Genomic DNA, 23,983 nt, shown 5'->3' with positions numbered 1-23,983 from the left:
TATTCAATGGGATATTAATCAATATACTTATTATATGTTCGTTTATATGAATATACACCACTATAATATATAAAATAACAGCTTATATAGACCTATATTTCCATATGGTATAGCATATTTAGTAAGTACTGTTATTTAATAATAATTAAGATATCTTATAAGGATAGTTAATAAATCACGATATAAGGAGCTGTATATATCAATTGACAGTATTGATATGTTCATAAAATAGTATGAGGATCCATGTGTGTGAAGAATAATATATCGTATGAAGCAGACTACTAATACTAGATTATATACATAAGATACTACTGACAACACAGTAGTGTTATTTAAATATATGTACACCTTGGTATATAATTACTTTTGAATGTCCATTTCCACTTCACACTTACTGGAAATACTATCTCAACAGTACACTCTAAAACATTCTTTTTATTACTGATCTCACATATAACCACATATATTTGTCTCTCTCATTATCATTATCCATTAAATATTAATTTTTAAGAATATACAGTCCAGTTGCAATATCACACATTGATATATCATCATTTCTCGTTATATACAAGTATCATTTAGTGTTCACGCCTATCACAATATCAAGAATGTAATCTCCTTACACTCTACTTCATAGTACAGATCTGTTGTGTCAAACTAAATCACAACATCTGCAATATATCAACCACATTTGTTTCATTCTATTAACAAGCACTTATTAAGCAACTACCACTCCTGCAGTTATTTTTACTTCCTCATAGTTTTATAGTCCACTTCTTTTTTCATTTTTTAATAATAATATTTTACAAGTTCTGAAATATCATCTCAAGAAACACAAGAGTAATATGATTCTAGCAACAAGAACACACAACAATATAAACTTACTTAGATTACCGTATTTTTTGCCAGTATATTATTTCCATATTTAATTGACAATGAAAATGCTTCAACACCTTTATAATTCTTTATTTGTTTATATGATTTAATCTTTATCACAATCTAGCAATATACAATCATTCTTATCCATACAGTTGTTGAATTATGATCTTGTTTTGTTTTTTGATATACTATTTGCATAGTAATATCTTTTTATATCATATGGAAATAATTAGCATGTACATTCGCAATCAACAATCACTTTCATTTACTAATTCCTGCACATCAACAAAATACAATATACTCAACTATGTTACATCTAATCCTATTCTATATGTATTTCCTCTTTAAATTAGTTCAATAAAATTCAAAAAGCATGATCACGAGAATCTAATATTGTTCAAAAATTTCATGGTTGAATCTTGTTTTTATTTATAAATAGACAGTGATCTCCATTAGCACACTGTTATTAATTCTTTTACCAATCAATTTCTTATTCTAACAGTATCACTTTATTTATCCTATTTTATCATTTCTTATAACATCTTAATACCCCTTTTATATTGGTCATTTGTTTGTTATTTAATTCTTAGAAGTTCTCTTTTCTTACCATTGTATTTCAACATATATATTCTTACTCTCTTTCAAGAGTTATCATGACAATGAAATATCAACTTTACCAAACTACTATTTTTTCACATCCATCTGTTTGCTTCGTGAAATTCAGATATATTACATTATCTCTTCTTCGAATAATTGTTTCATATAACTTATTCTGTGTTTATTATTCATAATAATATTATAACCTTTGGATAAACGTATCTTCTCACCACTGATACATCATCACATTTCCATACTTTTTTACTAATCTTTGTAAAATATCACGCCTTCATTATTCCTTATATTCTATGTTACTTCTATTGTTATATATTAGAATGAAATTTCCTCAATAAAAAGTAGTTATTATAGAATACCACTATTATATTTGTCAGCTGTCTTATATCTTAATGTTTTTCAATACAGTATAAGTATGGTATCTAAGAAGGTATGCAACCCACTCAGCTCAATAAAAATGACACACAATATTTCAAATAGTTCATGTGGCACGTACTTGTGAATATTTCAACTAGTTCTATTACAATATGGTCATCTAGTACAACTTTGCTTGAACCAGTAAGAACCCTATATAGTGTCCAGCAAATGGAATATGCAATTAGGAACATCACATTAGTTACTTCTTGTATATTTGTTATGCAATATCATAAAAATACAGTCTCTAGGAATAGTATTTATATGACTTAACCTAACTACAATAAAATATATTTATTAAATATCGTTGCTTGTATTTGTTCAAATTGTATGCACATTAGTCATTACTCCGGGTTATTCTTCAATCCTTGGATGATTGATATTCTAATATACTTTTAAATTGGCAGTGTCATTCTTGAAGTGTTATAATTAGTGTTCTTGTATACTCGTTCTTTCTAGTGTACAGTAAATAAACAGAAAATATTTTCAAAAGGCTAGTGGGAAAGTATAGAGTGAACCACACTGGAGAAATCTAGCAGATATAACATGAAATATATTCTAATCGTAGCATTCATTGTTTAAACTAGTTACTTAACACTCACAAAGAAATATACTAGTCAAAACACAGTTACGTGCTTTGTATTTTTTAAAATTTTTAAATATTTTTTCTCGATGTCATCACAGAATTTTTTTGCTGCAGCAGTTTTTCCATCAACGATGAGATGAAAAGTAGATTAAGAGAAGAAAAGAAGAAAAGAGTATTTGTAGTAATTATCTTTAAATAGTGATGTTGGAATTCTTATTAAACAGAAAACAAGATTTCAATATGCAGTGGTATATTTTATTTCTAACATGGATTGGTGTATGCTCATGATGAACAATTGAAAATAGTTATTTTTGTCCTTTTATGATATGTTATATAATAGTGGTAGTAACCTACCATCTTTAAAAAGTATTAAACATGATATCTCAATATATTCATAGTGTGATAATATATGTTGTGTTTTTAAAATATCAATATACCTTCTTAGATATTATCATAGTTCAACTATTAAATGAAGTACATTAGCATTTCAAGTTCTCTGGATAGAAGTCTGTTTAAAGTGTTCTTTGCTATGCTAGTTTATTAAACTTTCATTATGTTAGTATATATGGATTATTTATTAATGTTCAGTTAAATTATTGTGGTTTTATAACTCCATTATTTGTTGTTGAATGTTAACAATTTCTGTGTTATACTGTTACTTTTATTATGTCGTCGGAATAGAATATTTGAGAATGAAACAAATGGAACAATGAGATTCCAACATATGACACCACTGGAATGCTGAGGAACTGTTGCTTACATGTCACAAAATGTTAATAATACTGCTTGCTTGATTTTTGCCATTCATAGAAGAGAAGTAACAAAATTTAACATACACAAAGACAACATTTTTTCAAATCGTGTTTCTTTTCCCGCATACTTTTCACATATTATCATTTCTGTGTTATACATACAGAAGAAGATGGAAGAACTTTAATACAATTTTGTAATATATATTTATCCAATTACAGTATTGAGAATGTTTACTATTTATTCAATGACTACGAGTGCCAATTCTTAACAACTTTAATATACTATAATAAAATATATATTGTTAATGTGAGGTGTGGGAGAGGCAACTATGAATTTACAGAATGATTATTCATATGCTATGACTATTACTATTATTCAAAGAAATCACAATCCACAAAACTATTTCTGAAAGTATTTCCTTCTCTCTTATTTTTGAGTTTGGAAAGATCATTGCATTCTGACAGTTAATTTTCTAGAACAGTAGTTGTCATAACTTTTTCAAATGAACTATACCATAGTACTCTTGAGAATAAAAATATGAATTGTATATGGGTAATTGTCAAAGAATTCATTTTCTGTAATTGATATAATTTCTGTATTAGTTATACAAACACTCTTACTTATACTCAGATATAGTTTTTAACTTGTTGTTGCTGGCCTTATTCTATAGTAAGAATTACCTTCGGATATCATCCCCAACATGAATGTATAAAGATATCTGTGAATGTATTTCATTATCACGACAATACATCATCTTATAAATTTCTTATATCCCTATGGATCTTATTAACAATAAAATTATTATGTTAACATCAGGATAAGTTCCATTACATGAAAGTATTTGCAGACACGTAACAATCGATAAAATATTTTGTAAAATCTTGTATTAAACATCAATAAACAAAATAGCAACCATTAGATAATTATTTTATCAATCTTTTTTTTCTACAAGGATAAGACAAAACAGAAAGAACCTATTCGTTTTTATGAATCTATGATTATATTACTGTTGTATTTATTTGTTTTTTGAATTGTTTTGAAGAACACTTTTAAAGTGGTATGATGGGGAATATTTGATTTTTCTTTTACGTTTTTTTGACAATACTTTCTTAATAATATTCTTGCATTTGGTTTAATCATCATGAAAGTTTGGGAAATGTCATATCAATTCTTCGTATATTTATAGTTCTTGAGGTCTTGAATATGTTAGCTTATGCTGTTTTGGCTGTATTGTTGTTAAAACACAAGTTTTTTGAGAATCAAAAGTATTAGGGTGTTGTTTATATTCTGTTTATATCTATTTAGCTAGTATTAATTCCTCACGTTTTGTAAATAGTATTGAAGCAAGATATCCGATTTCATGAATACCTTAATATACAATCTTGTGATGAGAAGATCGACCCAAAACATTACAAAAATTTGTAGATATCTACAGTTGTAATTATATATAAATAAAGAGTTGTTACAAGTTCTCCAGAGAAGTGATCTTTATTTATATTTCAAACCACAGTGCTAAGAGACCTGTTTTAATAAATAAACAATAATAATATTTGTTGATTGTCTAACTTACAAATATGGAAAAATTATGCTAGGCTCTAAAGATTGATTAGGAGTACTTATTTATTAAATTGTAACTATTTAATCCTCGCATGTGATGTTCTGAAACATGATGAGATAAGAGAAATGATGTTGTCAATAATACAAATTAGAATGTGTGAGTTTTTGTAGTCGATTATCAAATAATCCACGTAGGAAGTTTTATATCAAAGCTTACTTAAAGAGGTCTTTGATCCATTGTGATAGATGATATGATTGATTATCAATATTAGATTATGGTATAGTTGGGTCCAATATAATATAATTAGATAATATATAGTATGTTCACAAGATCTTTTTTGTTAAAAACTGATTTTGGTAGATCGTTGGTAATTTTTTTGCAAGATTAATATGTATTTAATAATAAATACAATATATACTATTTGCATGGGTTTTCAATAAACGAGAAATCCAATTTACTAAATACTTAAAACATAACAACGTTAGACTTTAAGTCTACTATATTCTAAGAAATGCCATATTGGCATCCCTGAAACTCTAATTTCAAATGTTAAATCTACAAAATTATATTTCCATAAACAATTAAGATTATTTAACTTAAATATCATTTTAAATATTTTCATAGGATAAATGCTTGATCATAAACAGTAGAAAGATGGTATAGTGTTTAACATAAATCTATTTATCAAAGTCTTCTTTGAAATGAAAAACGTAAGCAGATTTTTCAAATTTGTGGCTTTCACTGCATATAGAACATGTAGATTGTTTTTGAATCGATCTTGTTTTCTGGAAAATAATTTTGTATTATTAGGCATAGAATATTTCTCATAATTCTCTAAAAACTGTCCAAGATATCTTTTCCCATGAGTAGAGCAAAAATTATTTCCCATGTCAAATGATTATATGAACAATTTATATTTAATCCACCAACTATACCAAGGTAAACAAAACAATGTGCTCTTTCTAAAAAGTTTCTGAAACATATATATCACTATCTCTTTCTTTAAATCACAAAATATGAGTGAACTACAATTTTCGAAACAATAAAAATAACAACGATAGAGTCATTTGTTTTATGATAAATAGATCAATAACTTTAGACCATTCTCTTTTCATATGTAGAATGTAGAAAAGATGTAAACAACGTAAACTTAATACACTGGATTAATCTGATTCATCAATGGTTATTCTATTACATCTCACATATATGGTCACATTTCTAGGTTTATTATCGTGATATCATCTAGTAAATTTTATTGCTCTTTTACATCTATAACATACAATGTTATTCACAGTGTCTGTCATCATGATATTAGCATGTATCTTTACTATGGATTTATACATAGTAAACTAAGTTCATATCAACCACTATTACTTTCAATTATGTCTTTACTCTTGAATTGTTTACTTCATTTAGATATTAATAACTGGTAGATTGTATGGTATCACCCTTAAACTATGAACTCCTCATTAATATACAACTTCTCTTGATATTATGTCTTAGACAAGTACGATACTGTACAAACATATCACACTTAATTACTCTTAGCATCAACCATCATTATCTTTTAATTATTCACCAATCTCATTTCATTCAAATTTCAATTGTCAATTTTCCTTGTGTCAAAATTTGAAAAAATAGTTCGAAAAAAAAATTAACAACAATAATAACCACTCTCATCGACAACCAAGTATATAAGTAACCAACTTCACTTATAAATAGCCAGTTATCATCTACCTTCTTTACATATTCATATGATATAATATTGAATTTTATCAAACAGTTATTTAACATGGCATAGTTACACCACCATCTAGTTAATAATCATTCATAAATGACTATAGAGAATGCCCCTATAACAACTTATTTCATACATAGATTGTGACTAAGGAAGGTATTTATTAATAGACCATAACCATTTATTATTGTTACTACTACTTTTATTATAAATATGGCTATTTAAGCATATTTTGATAACCTATATCTTTACTTCTTTCTACTGTATTATTTTCCCTCTTCATGAGCCTTTCTTCTATACTCCATTCATATGACCATATTCTTTTTGATCTTTAAGAAATATGATAGTAGAGAAAAGAGTGTTTATCTATATTTTTAAATATTGAACAATGCTGGAAAAGAAATCGTAGTAGAATAATAACATAGAAAACTATCAATTCTATACTAAAGAAATAATCGGCGCATTTTGGTTTTTTTCAGAATTTATTCTAATGTTATTATGGCTCAATGTTTAGCACTAAGGATTGACTTTCAACTGTAACAAGTAATTATGGGTAATCATAAAAACAATAAGATATACTATATCTATAGATTAAAATTTGTAGAAAATATCGGTGTCTTATATTATTTTTGCATGTTCCTTATTTGAATGGAAAGTTCACGCAATATCGATATCCTATAATCACATAGAGATCCAGAATTATTCTTAGATCAGTTATTATTTAAACCCTATACAACTATACTGGATTGGATAGATCTTCAATTTGTATAATGGAATACATGTTATACAGAATATAAATACTATAATATTTGTTTTTATCATTTTTATCTTAACCTCATTCTAATGAAGTACTGATGAGCACTAGAAAAGGTACACCAAAATTAACATTACATGATATACTTAATATAAATATAGTTATGACCGGTGTATATTCCCCATATACTATGGTATAAATGCCTATTCACTAATTGAGTTTTGAAGAAACTAAATTTGACATAATTATTTAATTACTACAATCGCAAATTTCATGTACACACGTATAGATAATAAATATTGTAATACGAGTAACAAAAACAAAAGAAATTGTATCCATATACAGTAATTATTATTTGTGATGGATAGCTGATATTATCATACGATATTTCCTATACATTGTTGCAAATAACATCTAGGGTGATAATACAGTGTATTCAATTTCATATAAAGAATGCGATTTTATACACTTTTTTAAAACAAAGCTTACCTAATAGAAGCTTCTACCATATACTGCAAGTTTGTCACAAGTCGTGTATAAAAAAATATTTGAATATATGATCTCTTGATGAATGATTTTGTATGTTCGAATAGTCATTTAGCAGATAAATAAAAATATAAAGAGAAACCGCTGATATATATGTAGTGTTCGTAAAATAATAATCATAATAATAATAATATTGGTGAAATTGTTTATTTTTATGTACATATCTTAATTAGACCAATCTTGGTCGACTAATCAAAAATAATTTGAGAAGTAGATTCTCAACGAAGAATACAGATTAAAACGTATCTGTTTTGAGTTCCTTTATGAGATTTTTAATTCCAGCGATTGTAGTTTCTGTTTCTCTTCTTACAGAGTAAAACATTTTTATATTGACTACCATAATCATAAGCAGCATCATGTTTATAAACATTAGGAAGAAACACACATCCTTCGAAAATTTTTCTAATTTTTGAATTTCTCCATTCTCTTTATCATAGTTCCTATCATTCATCATTACTTTCTTCTGGGCTCGATTAATTTCAAAAGTAACCAATAAAAGTAGTAATAAAGTGTGTATCTCTGCCACTAGTCTTACTTTTGTCTAAATTATTTGTTATAGATTATTTGTTTTGTGCTGGTCGAGAGTGCATATAGAGTAACAAATAGTAATTCAATAAGTTTAATTTTTTATTACCTTATTTTGATTTTGTCTATCATCGAAGGTTGCAATTAATTACCAAGTCGCAAAAAATAGCCTGATCTTGTAAAGTTGATTTAAGCATCGTAGATTCGCCCTCAAGATCTTCTTAACATTTGTTTTAACATACTTTTTTTTTGTTTTTCAGCTTTCAAAATGATCCTTGATCATTTTCGAATATCTAAACAACTCATTCTAAATTTTTTTAAGCTTCTACTCTTGAAAAAACTACATCAAAATACATGGGAAATTTCTTGCTATTCCACATCTCTTTTACTTAAAGTCGGATATAACTAACATTTTGCCAAGAATACATTAAAAAGTTTAAAAAGAGTAAGCTTATAGTTATCCACTAAAATAGGCTTAATTCCGCAAATTATTGAACATTTTTTCACTTTATTATATCTTACCGTAAATATTACTTCGCAAATGGGAATAATGGAGTTTGAAGATAATCCTCAAAAAAGGTCATATGAATTGAAAAACACAATGAGACAGATTATGGGCACGGTTCTTTTTTCTGCTCTCTTCTCCTTATTTGTTTTTATAATATGTTGTATTATTGCTTTAAAAGTTCAAGATAAAATGCATTTTGATTTTGATGAATTTAAAAAGTTGTAGAATATTGTTAGTTCTGTATTATAGGTAAGTCTGTTCTAGCTATTAAATTCTAATTTCTATACGGCGTTATTTGTTGATCCGTCAAATGTTGAACAAATTTATAGAGTTGTCTGGGCATCTGCTACTTTTTCTTCATTAATTTAACTTTTATTGAATCTCTTAAGAAGAAAGAACTATGATGGTTTTTAACTATAATAAAAAATAATATCTTCAGATATGCTTCTTTATAGCCTAAAAACTCCACATATTGATTTCAGTAAGGATAATTTGGGTGCTGTTGAAAAAACAGGGATGTGTTTGTACAGTAATTAGTATTTCAGCAACTGTAAGTCATCTTATATTAGAATAGGAAGTAATTATAAGAAATGATCATACCTGGTCGAAAGATATTAATTAACTATATAAGGCAGCCAATAAAAGATATGCTGAAGGTTTTTCTAATGTAAATGTTGAGTATGTATGAATATCGAGGTTTCCACCGGCAACTTTATTGCATAGGAGCATTTCTGTAGCATTAGATCTGGCAATGACTGACACATAGGACGATCATAAAGGGTGTCAGTTTGACTATATTGACAAAATGACACGAAGGTTATTGAAATTAACAGTGAATATGGTGATTTGGCAGACTTTGTTCTTTTATTGTAAGATGATTTAGATCAATCAGTTTACAAAACTAGTCATTGATATGAATTTTAAGACCTCACCATTCCGGCTGTCTGACAATAGCTATATGGAAACTTTAACAGCAGATATTGTATATTTTTTGTCATATAACTCATTTCATCAAGAGTCCTGAAAATCCAAATTCAACTTACGATTATTGACAGGAGAAAATAATTGGTATATGGCTTAATGTGGGTATCTTCGATCCAATAATTATTATATGAAAATTGCATACAGTCATTTAAGTACCTTGATATCAATGGTTTATTTAACTTCTTATTTTAATAAACTATTCCTAAAATACTATATTTAACAGAATAAACATTAAATAATGCATAATAAATAGGAATAGCTTGTGGGACTAAAAGCAAATATAACTATTTGAATAAAGTTATAAAGTTCTAAGGTGAAAACAACTTAATCATAACGATATAAGATGGTAATTTCTGAGATATATTTTGTCGAAATGAAGTAAATTGTTTCATCTTTTATACCGTCTGCTGGTATATAAAATGGGATATTGTGAATTCCATTAATTTTATAGTACAGTTATGGTTGTTATATTTAATTTAGAAGTGCTGGATTTGTATAACTTAATCTTCTAATGAAATACTGTTAAAAAGAGAGTAGATGAAATACTTACCATGGCAAAATCATTGTTTCTTATTTATTAGATTCTAGTTGATATTATCCCATGTATGCTTCTATTTAGGGAGTAAGTTTTTAATGAATCTGTAACAAGGAGTTAATGTTGTAATATCCATACTAAACCAATTATTACTTTAATACAAATCTTTTACAAACTATCATTCATTCATATGTGTTGATCTGTTGACCAATTTTTTTGATGTATTATATTTACTAAATATTGTTGTAAGTTTCGTCATGTAATAATTGGATATATTCATAAAGGACCATCATTTTATCCAGTGTTCACTAATTCAATAACTTTACCACCAACTTTAATGTTCAGACACTTTACTAAATTCTTACTATATGAATATATAGATATCCCAAACCATGATATAATTATTATACTGGATTATATTGGAATCTTATTTTTATGAATGTGGTTGGTTCGATTCAATATATTATTAAATTATTTTGTATATATCTACAATTCTGTATACAGGTAAAATATAATACTATCACAAAAAATACATTAATTAATTGATTACAACATAGTTACTTCTCTGTCAACGTCCAATAAATTTCTTTTCCAATGGTCTAAGTATATTGAAAGCTATAAAAGCCCAAGCAGCACCCAATTCCCATCCTATATCTCCACCGTTTTTTCCAATTAATCTTGCGATATTTCCAACCCAATAGCTTTGACACATCCCTAGTGCAACACCAAAGGCACTGACGAAAAATGCGAGGGCACTTGCTATTCCTAACGGTAGTTTATTGGGGTTATTCCAATCTTCCACCACATAGCTTTCATACTTTCCTCTTCTGTGAATACAATGCTCGGATAAGATCAGACTAATGTATATTGCACTGTAATATGAGATTGTGTTCATAAAATTCTCTAAAAATGTAGGGAAAAAATAGCAAGTCGGAATTGCTAGTCCCAACATTACTAAATTACCAGCAATGGACCAGATGGCCCTTGGATATTTTTCAAATGGTGACCATAAAGATTGAGCAGAAAGTGCAATTGTGTACATACTAGGTAAATTATTAGCAACTGCAGATAGTGCTAGGACCACACAACAAAACTGTCCAAAACCATGTAATGATCTGGGAACTAATATAGCATAGATCAGTCCTCCAGCTGCATTTTTGTTATACATTTCCATCCACTCAGGATCATTGACTGCTCCCATTCCTGAAGCAGCGCCCAACATCATGGAAAAACATGATGATATAGTTAATCCAGAAAAAACATTTATGAAAATTTTGGCCTTATTAGCATTACGAGGAACGTATACAGTGTAGTCAGAAGCATATGTGGTCCATGCAGCTGACCCAAATGCAGCAGATCCAAAAGACAATACACCTCCAGCTGTGGTTGGACCGTGTGGCCATTCCCCATTACTCCAATTACCAGATATTTTCAACCGAGCAATAATTACAAAAAATATTGCAAGGTTGGGAATCCAGGACCATTTTTCATACTGATGGATCATAGAATAACCAAAAAAAGAAACTGTAATTGTGCCAAGGGCAATGACCAAACAACCAGCCCATAGTGGACAATTGTGTCCATTGTGGTTAACCATGTTTAGTAGTTGTACCGAACAATATGTGTTTAAAACACACCACCCCACACAAGATATCATGTTTATCAAAGAAAAAAATCTGGCTGTGTAGTTACCAGTTAAATAACGTGTTAAAATCATTTGCCGCAATCCTGTCTTGGCACCAAACATAGAAAAAAAACCAACGGGGATAGAACCTAGCATATTAAAGAACAGTATAGTCAAACAGGAAGTACCGAAGTTTAGTCCGTAAACACAGGGACCTAGAACACCTACAGCATACGAGGAAAGGACTAAACTAGAAGAAAACCATGTATTTGCCGCACTAAGAGTGCTTGTGTCTGTCTTTTCTTCATCAGTAACTGGTTCTATACCTTTTACTTCTGCTTTCATAGAAGACACCCAGTTGAATAAAAATGACCTATTTAATGTTAGAGATTCAATGTCACGTGAATAATTCTTTGATTCTTCTAAGTAAGAATTTTCAGAATAAGTATTCGTGGACCTAGTATCGACCGACTCATTTTTTTCTGAAATTTCTATTCCAGTTTTGATAGTTGTTGGCATGGTTTCAGCAAGCATGACTATTATATATTTTGGAGCTAGTACTAAAATGACTGCCTTGGACTGGTGATTAATTTTAAGGAAATACTTTGTTAATTCGATACAGTGTGTATAGAAATGGGTGGTAATGACAATACAAACAATAATTGAACAGTTAGAGGGATAAAAGAGGTTGTGACTATATTTTGAATTATTTGAAAGGAAAAAATATTGAATATTTTACACTGTTTATATATTCATTCAAAAATGTATTAACTTCTGTTTCTCATATTTTCCTTTCTTTTTTTTTTCAGAATTTTTTTTATTTGGTGTTGAATGTATTGTTCTTTGATTGTATTTTATTTTTTTGTCTTTTTCCTACCTTCATCCAAATTGGAAAAAAAAATTAAAAGCCATATCTAATAATAAAAAGAAAATAATAGTTTATTGAGAAAAAAGTGTGTGACTCAGGTCTCTGGCAAGAAAAGTTGCGTATTGTTCAAGAAATTGCTTAAGTTTTTTTATTCTTTTTTTTACTTTTCCAACATGTTGGTTGAGTATACGTTTTATTACAGAAGAAAGAGCTGTAAACCTATTGTTTGACAATAAATTAATAGACCAATAAAATTAGATGTTTGTCATTGGTACAAAAAATCTTCAATATTCCTTTTTGCAATATACGATAGTAGAAGAGTTGGTGTCCAAAAAACAAATAACTTAGGATTTACGCTGTTTACTTACTCTGATTGTAGTATGATTCTTTCTCATACCTTACTATATTTGCACATTCATTAGATATTAAATTAAATTAGACCTTTAAATAGCACTTCATTTGAGCTTTAATTTGAATATATATTTGTTCTGTATACATAAAGAAAAGCATTTGTAGCTAGGTCTTAAATTTCTTGAATTTTGTATCATTTTTGTTTTTTTCTGAAGATTTTTGAAATGGAAAATTTTTTATGTGAAAGAATAATTTCTTGTGGTGTCTGGATGTGTCACACTGTATCTTATTGTTAAATTACTGTGGAAGGAGAAATGACAAACATTTTATCGTGCGGAAAAAAACAATAAGACGAGAAAATCATGTTCGATGTCAAATTTCACAAGACAAAAAAAAGTAAAAAAAATAAAAAGGAAAATATTAGTAAATACAAAACGTGACTAGTTTTGGAAGCTTCTAAAACAAGTTTCAGTCAGTCGAATTTGATCATCTAAAAAACCACATAGTTATCACTAGTGCTAGGCAATGCCAAACAAATAATTTTTTTTATTTTAAAAGTATGTATCTTGGTATTCAATAGGATATGTCATTGCTTATTTTTTTCACATACAAAGAATAGAAAAAAGTAATAGAACTTACCAACAGATGTATGGTTGGGACTGTTGTGTATTTTGTAGTTTTAACAATTTGAATTGTTGGAGTCTGTATCAGCCCTTATTCAAGACACCTTTACATGATTGAAAGATAAGCAAAAAAGAGATCATCTTATATAAACTACATCTTCGTCGTAACCTCTGTGGTTCACTTTTAATGCTAGAGACTAAAAGAAACTAGAGATTAAAACTGAAATAACAGGATCAATAGTTATTAATGCTGTCATTAATGATAATATGCTACAAAATTCTCAATTTATAATTAATGTATTTATCATATTAGAAGAAAATATTTTTTATTCAGCAAAAAAACAATGTCCCAATTTTGTTTTATCATTTTACATGCGACATACGCTGTGTTAAAAAAATGATTCAAATATATACATGAAGCTTTTGGTAAAAAAAGGTGTAGAGTAAGTTACCTTATTTGGAAAATAGGTTTTGTTTAAATATCAACATTTCTACAAGAGATCATTATATCAACACTTTTCTTTATATCTGTCAAAAATGTACTGGGCTTAAGGGAGAAAAATAAAATTAATTACATTTTAGTTTTGGTCACTTTCTGAATCATAAAGTGAAAATAAAACACTGCAAAGATGCAAAGTAATAGATTCATGCTTATTATTTTCAGAATTTTTTGTTAGTTGTCATATTTTTGTACCATGTAAAATTTGAAACATATTCATTGAGTTATTATGAAGCTTAAATATATATAATCGCTATTAATGAACTATCTCAAAAAATACATATATGTCTAATTTCTCTCTTTATTTATGTCTAGATTTTAACAATGTAACATCTAAAGGATTCTTTGTGATTCCTCAAACATTGTTAAATACTGTATTACCATGTAGAATAGTCTTCTCCACAACACCGTCTATTAGCATACTATTATATGGAGTTGACTTATTTTTGTACATCAATGAGCTATTTTTTACCTTATATTTCTTATCAGGGTTAAATACAACAAAGTCTGCATCATATCCTATTTTAATAAAACCTTTTCTATTATGTAAACCTGCTTGAATTGAAGTGTTTTCACAGCAAATCTTAACAATTTGCGGAGGATTTAATGAAAAATTGTGTTTATTGCATAATGTATACATAATAGGGAGATTTAAACCAATTGATGGTATTTCTCCCTAGGATCTAATGAAATCACCCTCTTAGAGATTTTTTAATTCGGGAATACAAGGAGAATGAACGCTTACTACTGAAGTTATAACACCTTTTTTGAGACCTTCCCACAGATTCATTCTATTGCCCTTATCTTTAATAGGAGGATAACATTTAAAATGTACAAACTTATTTGCAATGTTATCTTCAATGAAGTAGAGATAGTGGAAACATGTTTCTGCTGTTACTGGAACACCTTTCTGACGGGAAGCTTTAATTAATGGAATACCAGCACCTGTGGCTAAATGAACAATATGTACAGATAAATCGCTCTTCTCTTCTCCCAGAACTTTTTCCGATATGTCAACTACCATGTTAATAGCATTTGTTTCAAACAAATGAGGTTTAGAATTCTTGAATGTCTGATATATTGTGGGATCTATTTTATTGTCATACCTTTTTTCTTCATCTTCTAATTTAGCATGAAATAATAATATTGTGTTTTCACTTTTCAATTTTTTCATAACCCTTTCAACGTACTCTTTATTAATTTGAGGAGATTCACTTACACTAGAATCTGAATGAAATCCTTTCATTCCGCATCTGATCAGTGGAATTAAGTCATCAATATTTGTAGGAACCAATCCACCCCAGAAAGCTGTATCACACCAAAGTTTATTCTTTGCAGAAGCTAATTTTGAATTATAATTCTTGACAAAAGTAGTAGGTGAAATAACATTTAATGGCATGTCAACAACAGTAGTGACACCACCAGTAATAGTAGCCTTAGTACTTAATTTAAAATCTTCCCAATCACTTCTACTAGGTTCGTTTAAATGGACATGAGAATCAACTAATCCGAATAAAATGATATTAAGTGTTACATTTTCAAATTCATGAACATCGTATTTTAGGTTAATAGATTTTGATATGGTATTTGTGAATTTTTTATCAATAATATCAATAATTTTACCTGAATCAGTGGAAAATATGATTGAAGCAGGTTGGTATTTGTTATTAAGAATCACTTTGGAAGAGGATAAGTATTTGATTGCCATCTTTTTTCTTATGATTTATGATGATTGATAATATTGTGGTTTTTTAGGTTCAAAAGGGAGATAAAAAGAAAACACTAACATCTACATGTTAGTTGTATAAATATATGTATATATATATATATATCTTTACCTCTATAGACTAGCTTAACATAAAGGAGGTGGGAGGGTATTATATCAGTACTTTTTGGCTAGCTCAGCCTAAAACACAGTAATTATTCAGAAAGTATGCATCTCTATGTAATTGGATAAACTATTAAGAATGTATAAAGGAAAATTAGCCATGTAGTCTATTATACCATTATTATTCTGTGTCTTTCAATTTCATATTCTTTGCTAAAGTTGAACTATTTTACAAAAGGAATAATTTTTTATGAAAATGCCGCTTATGTAGCTTATCAGAACCTTATTAGATAAGTATTCTTATCTTGATTAACAATTAATATGAAAGTTCGTTGTAAAAAAAACACTAAGATTTTATTTTTTTTATTTTCTTAACGTTTGATTCTGGTTTCAGCTGGATCTGGAAAAATCCCTTATCCAATCTCGAACGGATAAAGAAATATCTATTTTTTGAGATTAAATTTTGATACAGCTGGAGTAGATAAATGGAAGAAGGTACTATTATTCCAGCTGATGGTAGAATTGTTACTGAAGGTTGTTACACTTAATTGTGATACGAAATAATATATATTATAATTACTGATCAGTTAAAAAAAATAATTTTTCAGTTTAGTATGGTTAATGGAGAATTGAAATACTGATTGAGTTATATCTTACCTTCTTAAAAATTAAGAATCTATTTGAAAAATCTCTACTTTTTATGGTTACTATTGTTACTATTATACCCTTAAAAGATTGTTTTTTCTGATATTATTAGTCAAAAAATAAAAAGCATGTTCACATTTAGCTGAAACTTATATGATTCATTAAAATGTGACATATAAATAAATGTATTTCTTTATAAATTAAAATTCCAATGTATCTTATTACTTTCTAGCATTCAAAAGAGATCTACTAAAATGTGAAAAATAATAAACTTTTTATTTGATCACTAAGGAAAACTATATATATCTTTTTGTTTATTTAAATTCACTAGGTTGATTTTATAAAAATGCCTGAGGATGGCTTAACTGAAATATTTAGCAGAAACTCTACAAGACACGTTTTTTCAGAAACCTCCATTATAAGTCGTAAGGTGTCTGAAAATATGAGAGATTCTTCTTCAACAACTATTAAAAATGATAAAGTAGTTAATGCAATCGAATATAATGTAGATGCTGAATCAGCATCTGTAGAGTTTACTCAAATTACTGATTTAGGAGAATGCAAGTCCATATGGCACAAAATTTATTATAATTATATTGTTTTAGATAAAACTACTTTGAATATTAAAATTAAAGAATCTTTTTTTTTATAATAATGATTTAAAACTAGTTGAAGAAAACAGAAGAGTTTGGTCCTGGTATAATTATTTGTACTTTTGGTTAGCTGACTGTTTTGATATTGATACTTGGCAGGTTGCAGGTACTGATATGCAATTGGGATTAAACTGGTGGCAATGTTGGTTAACAATTTGAATTGGATATACTTTTGCAAGTATATTTGTTGTAATAAATTCAAGATTTGGTACAGCATATCATTTATGCTTCTCGATCAGTTGTAGGACATCATTCGGTATATTTTTTTTGTTGTGTCCAATTATTAACAGAATTGTTATGGCAATTGTTTGGTATGCAATTCAAGCTTGGTTAAGTTCTCAACCTATTGCTTTAATGTTAAGATCAATATTTGGAAAAGATTTAGAAAAGAGAATTCTAAATCATTTTGGGTCATCCAATACCAACACTTGTGAATTTATATGTTTTTTTATTTTTTGGGTAATAAGTATACCATTTGTTTTAGTCCCACCCCATAAGATTAGACATTTTTTTACTCTGAAAGTTGTATTGATACCATTTGCTGCTTTTGGTTTTTTGATATGGTCTCTAAAAAGATCTCTTGGAAAAATTGCATTATCATCCTTAAATGATTTTAAACCAGAACACTCAGAATTTTTTTGGATATTTGTAAGATTGCCAATGTTTTGTATGTCCAATTTTACGGCATTAATTATCAATGCACCAGATTTTAGTAGATTTGCAAAAATTCCCAATGCTTCTCTATGGTCACAATTAACAGCTATCCCACTATTTTTTGCTATCACATGTCTAATTGGAATTATTGTAACCGCTGCTGGTTATGAAATGTATATTAGTCTCCATTGGATGTTCTTGAAAAATTTTTAGAAACGTCATACACTAGTAGTACAAGGGCAAGTGTGTTCTTAATTTTATTTGTATTTGCTATTGCCCAATTGGGTACAAATAATTCTGCAAATTCCTTTTCATATGATACAGATATGGCAGCTTTATTTTCTCGTTAATATTAATACTAAATGTGGTGGTGTTTTCTGCATTATAATGGCCCTTTGTATTTGTCCTTGGAATATGATGTCTAGTTTTAGTAAGTTTACTAATGCTTTAGATACATATGTTATTCTATTATCTAGTATTGCTGGTGTTATATATGCAGATTATTATATTGTTAGGAGAGGATATTTGAAGCTAATTCATTTGTTTTTATCTCACAAGGACGGTTATTATATGTATAATTATAAATTTGGAATTAATTAGAGAGCAATAGTAGCATATCTGTGTGGCATTGCTCCAAATTTACCAGGATTTATTTGTGATGTTGGTAGTAATATTAATGTCACAGAAGTTGCTATTAAATTGTATTATATTGGGTATCCTGTTGGATTTTTTGTTGCAATAGATTTGTACCTAATACTCAGTTGGTTTTTTCCCATCTCGGGAATACATAATAATAACATATAATATGATCACCGACGCTAAAGACATGTATAATAATATTATTCATCCAGAGGAGATAAGGATAATTTGTTGAGTGTTGTTGTCAGTATAAACCACATAGTTGGGAGAAATGAAAAAATTATCCATTGATACTTTATATTCAAGTAATATTCAGGTGTTTATATACATATTTTAATAATTTTGATTTTTTATCTAAAATTTTTTTTAAACGATTAGTCATTATATATGATGCAAGTGTGTAATTATTTTATATTATTGGAAATAATTCATTAAAATTGTTGAAATAGAATGTTCTATGATAAAATAGATAGAACAATAAGATTTTAGCAGACACTAAACGATAAATTGTTGAGTAATAATTGTTGAGAGGTCACCAAAGGTTGTTGAGTTTGTTTATTAAATATCTTACTGTTCGTAGAGGAAAATGGCTTAATGTTAACATATATAAAGCCAAGGATTTCATCATACATTATTTTTATCTTATTTACAATCTTTGTATATTATTATTTCTATGTTGTATATAGAGTAAGAAAGTGAAGAACTTTATTATAATTTTGTATACTAAATCTGTTTAATATAATATTGAGAATGTTTACTATATATCCAATGAATAAAGGCGCTCATTCTCAACAATTACTCAACAATTTATCGTTTAGTGTCTGCTAAAATCTTATTGTTCTATCTATTTTATTATAGAACATTTCATTTCAACATGAATACTTTTAAAAAAATGATATGTCGTACTTGTTACACCTATTTGTTTTTCTTTTAAGTATTAAATTGGATTTCATGACGTAAGCATGCTCCTTTAAATTTTTTTCAAAAAACAAAACATTAAACAAAAATGCATTTCAATACAAAAACATTATATATATATATATAATTAACAAAGATTTTAATGTTAAACTGTTGAAAATTAGCACCTACAGCAACTGGACATAAAATATACAAAATTGTGATTAATTTTTTCGGTTTTTTTATTCATATATAATATATAGATGATGATTTATCAAAGATAAACAAGGGAAAAATTAAGATATGAAAAAAGTGTTGGATTTATATAATTTAATAGCTGGAACAACTCATCTATGCACCACACCAAATTGTTGGTAAGGTTTGTTTTTATTTACTGCTAAGCAAACAATACATTTTCAACATTTTGTAATCAATTAATATTTACTAAAATTTGAATGATCTATCTATTTATTCTAGAACATTCGATTTTTGCATAAACACCATTACTAAAAACCAATAATCTTACATTAATAATAATAGGATCAACAAATTCAACTTTATTGTTAAATTTAGAAGTAAGTGACTCTATTAATCCTTGAAATCCAGCACAACCAAGTATTACTAATTTCGATTTAAATTTATTCAGGTTTTCTCTTTCAATTTTCTTTGCTATAAAGTTAAAGTTTTTAGAATCATGTAAATCTAAATCTTGCAAATTAGTTGTAACAGTACCTTTCCACAAATTGTTTTTTAGCACATAATTTGTCAACAAATTCTTTTCCACCGATTTCTTTAGTATTGGTACCCACTCCTTATTTGAAGTTATGATGGAGAACGATTGGTTTCCATACATACCACAATAATTTATACTGATTTCCAATAGATCTAATATCAATGTATTGTTTTAATCTAATTTATTTTGTCTTTGTAAAGCATGAACTAAGGGATAGTCAGAGAAACATGCTACTAAAATTCCCTTAAAATTATCGTAATAGAATTCTGATATTTTATTGGTTAGTAATGGAAAACATTTATTTAAACTATCAATGCTGGTTTTTTCATCTTCAATTTGCAATGATGCATTTTTTGAAGCTGTGAAATAAGTAATAGTTATCCTCTCTTGAACAAATAAATCATGATAAAGATTTTTCTTAATATTTTCTTTTATTGCTTCAGTCATTAACTGAGAGCTATTTGGATTAACCACTACAGGTTATAACGCATGGTTAATAATAAGTTTACTCAATTTTTTTGCCTTTATTTTTATAAGCTGTTGCAGTATTCGTTTTTGAGTTTGTGAAGTTCTGAGTGAATGTTAAATACAAATAAATATCCCATATATTTATATCTTTCTTTTCTCTATACTAAGAAATAAGATCAAACCAACCGAATAATAAAATAGAGTTGATGGATAGGGAATCACTGACAAGAGATAGTAACAAAAGATAAAAATTCCTTTTTTCAATAAAGTTAATTTATTACATACAGAAGACAATAGATAAAATATTTTACATAATCATCAACTTATAATGTAAAACAATCAAATGATTTTTCATTCAACTCAATAATCTCATCATAAAGTAATGTAGTTAGAAAATCACTAAATTTTTCTCCTCTTATTTTAGGTAAAAGATACTTAGCTGACAATTCAAATTTGTTATCATCACCAATAGGAGATTGAGCGACTAATTTTGCAACTTCTTCCTTTAAAATTTTTGTGGTTAATTCAGCTTTTACTGATTCATTTATATTATCTAATAAAACATCATAACAAACCCATTGATAAAATTGACAACGAGACACTTCTGCAATGTCTGCATCTTCCATTAAATTAGTAATTGGAACATAACCAAATCCTCTCAACCAAGCTTCCATATATTGCAATCCAATATTTAAGTTAATTCTAATACCTTCAATTGCAACTTTACTGCCAAGTATTCTTGTATTTAGTAAGTCTGCTGTACCTACAGATATTTCAGGAATGTAATATAGTTGATTTGGAGACCCCATATCTGCAAAAACGTCATTACATATAGGAGCTAAAGCAGGAAGCGCAATCCATATCCCATCATGCCTATTTTTCATCTCTTTTATTTTATCTTGACGGACTTTTTCCATTGCTGCATCATTAGCTTTTGAATTATTATTGATAGGAATTTGAGCCGCCATGCCACCCGTAGCATGTACACCCCTACGATGACAAGTATTAATCAATTTCCTCACATATGCTTCCATAAATGGAGATTTCATGGTAACTTGATCTTGATTTGGTAGGATATTTTCTGGTTTATTTCTTAACTTCTTAATAGTGGAAAAAATATAATCCCAACGACCACAATTCAATCCACTAGAATGTTGTCTTATTTGATACATGATTTCTTCCATTTGGAAAGCAGCTGGTAAAGTTTCAATCAAAACAGTTGCTTTAATAGTACCTCTTGGCATAAAAACATAGTCCTGTGCTACACAGAAAATATCATCCCATCATTTCACCTCTAAATGATGCTCTATCTTTGGTAAATAAAAAATAGAGACCTTTACCTATTTCAACTAGTTTTTTAGTATTATGAAAAAAGTATAAACCAAAATCAAATATAGAAGCACTAATGGATTCTCCATCGATATAAAGATGTTTTTCAACCGTACACAAACCATAAGGTCTAACAATAACAGTAGCCAATTTGGCAAAATCATTTTTAAGTTTATGCTCTTTTCTCGAAGTAGCAAAATCAATTTGATTTCTGATATTGTCATATATATTAACTTGTCCATAAATCATATTAAACCATGTTAGGGAGGACGTATCCTCAAAATCAGTTATATACATTGTGACTTCAGCATTTAAAGCATTCACAAGCATACTTCTAACTGGTGAACCAGTAATTTCAACAGATCTATTAATTAATTTAGGTGCAGAAATAGCACCTTGCCAAACAAGTGCCTAATTATTAGGGCTCAAAGACATCTATGGTTGTGTGTTGTGCAGCCGTGATTATTTTTTTATCTGCATTACTATTATTAAATATTAGAGAAAACCAGAAACGTGATAAGTTAGAACTAGAAATAGGTGCATAAAAGGTTGATAGTTTAAAAGTTGCAGACATGACAGATTTTGAAAATCCAAATTTTAGATCTACTCTATATAAAATAACGGAAGAAATTTTAAGTTCATCTTAACATTCGAACATTTGCTTTTTTTATGGTCTGATGCAGATCTAAAATAGCATTGTCTTTTATATAGTAGGATTAATTTGTAAATTAAAAGGGGCCATTAAAATATAGATTGCTTTTTCTCTTTTTGATGCAACTACCCTGGACTAATTTTGTAAGTTAACTAAAAGCTAATCGCGAGAACCTAGAACTACTTTCCCTTAGAAGATAACTCTTTTCATAGTTGTAGTTTACTTTTAGCTAGAATATGTAAATATTATGTCTATTGTTACAAAACAGGAAATAGACAAATAGGACTTGAAGGAAACCCACAGGGAACAATCTTATTGAAAAGGATATTTTCATATTCACTTGTCTGATCTTATCAACATCCATTATCATTATTAAGAATATTTCGTTGAAAAATGGTTCTGAAAATATTGTAACTAATATCAAAAGGTATATCTGATATGAAAGTGTCAATGGTATCAACAATAAAAAACAAAAAGCACAAAGAGAACAACTCGATGTAAATCATCTACGATATGCCTCTTAACAATTGCATCATTTTATTTTCTAAGGAACTTGAGGATTTTTGCCATTGAATCTTTAACATCAAGACATCTGTGGACAGTTTACACATTTTTTGTTTCAAAAAGTCCCACAGTTTTTTGAAAATCACAGTTTTCATTTTCAGTTTTGTTTTTTTTTTCTTGGGGAATATTTAATCTTTTTTTTAGTTTTTGATACATGCATTATTTTGTGATGACAACATAATATAAGATCTGAAGTGAATAATAAAACTACAAAAATTCTTTGTATATTATTATACAGAAAATGTGATGCCCTTTTATAAAATTCGAGCAAAATCTTAAATTATTCATGAAGGGATAAAGACATGGTATTGTTTTGTCGATGATTAATTGACTTAGATGGGCAAACCTATTGCGCAATTGATGAGGATACTTGTTGTGTCAGATTATCTGATGTGTGATCCGTACACAGCACACTCATCTGTCCTTCAGTTATGTCTTTTTTTTTTTCTTTCACATACAATATTTGCTTTTAAGTTACTACTAAGATCTTATTAGTAGAAATTATCTTGGAACAACAGATATATAAATAAAGATTATAGAATAGATTGTTTTTTAGTTAAAAAT

At 28.0% G+C, this 23,983-nt stretch overlaps 6 protein-coding genes across 6 annotated transcripts; 1 reads left to right on the top strand and 5 right to left on the bottom strand.

Moving 5' to 3' along the window:
* Positions 1-10,960: 10,960 nt before the first annotated feature.
* On the bottom strand, positions 10,961-12,550 carry PWA37_005456 (cytosine permease; the record flags this gene model as incomplete). The annotated part of the gene is made up of 1 exon (XM_064861898.1): positions 10,961-12,550. One exon carries the CDS (start codon positions 12,548-12,550, stop codon positions 10,961-10,963), a length of 1,590 nt encoding a protein of 529 aa, XP_064716853.1.
* Positions 12,551-15,057: 2,507 nt separating this feature from the next.
* Positions 15,058-16,065, bottom strand: DAL1 (allantoinase; the record flags this gene model as incomplete). The annotated part of the gene is made up of 1 exon (XM_064861897.1): positions 15,058-16,065. One exon carries the CDS (start codon positions 16,063-16,065, stop codon positions 15,058-15,060), a length of 1,008 nt encoding a protein of 335 aa, XP_064716852.1.
* A 1,111-nt stretch (positions 16,066-17,176) lies between these two features.
* Positions 17,177-17,482, top strand: PWA37_005454 (uncharacterized protein; the record flags this gene model as incomplete). The annotated part of the gene is made up of 1 exon (XM_064861896.1): positions 17,177-17,482. One exon carries the CDS (start codon positions 17,177-17,179, stop codon positions 17,480-17,482), a length of 306 nt encoding a protein of 101 aa, XP_064716851.1.
* A 2,651-nt stretch (positions 17,483-20,133) lies between these two features.
* Positions 20,134-20,526, bottom strand: DCG1 (Dcg1p; the record flags this gene model as incomplete). The annotated part of the gene is made up of 1 exon (XM_064861895.1): positions 20,134-20,526. One exon carries the CDS (start codon positions 20,524-20,526, stop codon positions 20,134-20,136), a length of 393 nt encoding a protein of 130 aa, XP_064716850.1.
* A 671-nt stretch (positions 20,527-21,197) lies between these two features.
* On the bottom strand, positions 21,198-22,118 carry PWA37_005452 (uncharacterized protein; the record flags this gene model as incomplete). The annotated part of the gene is made up of 1 exon (XM_064861894.1): positions 21,198-22,118. One exon carries the CDS (start codon positions 22,116-22,118, stop codon positions 21,198-21,200), a length of 921 nt encoding a protein of 306 aa, XP_064716849.1.
* A 31-nt stretch (positions 22,119-22,149) lies between these two features.
* On the bottom strand, positions 22,150-22,533 carry PWA37_005451 (uncharacterized protein; the record flags this gene model as incomplete). The annotated part of the gene is made up of 1 exon (XM_064861893.1): positions 22,150-22,533. One exon carries the CDS (start codon positions 22,531-22,533, stop codon positions 22,150-22,152), a length of 384 nt encoding a protein of 127 aa, XP_064716848.1.
* Positions 22,534-23,983: the final 1,450 nt, after the last annotated feature.

This window comes from Arxiozyma heterogenica, assembly GCF_036370985.1.
Source record: "Arxiozyma heterogenica strain weizmannii chromosome Unknown scaffold_9, whole genome shotgun sequence".
Lineage (NCBI taxonomy): Eukaryota > Fungi > Ascomycota > Saccharomycetes > Saccharomycetales > Saccharomycetaceae > Arxiozyma > Arxiozyma heterogenica.
Note: the sequence above shows the minus strand (reverse complement) of the source record. Positions and strands in the feature narration are given on the sequence as shown.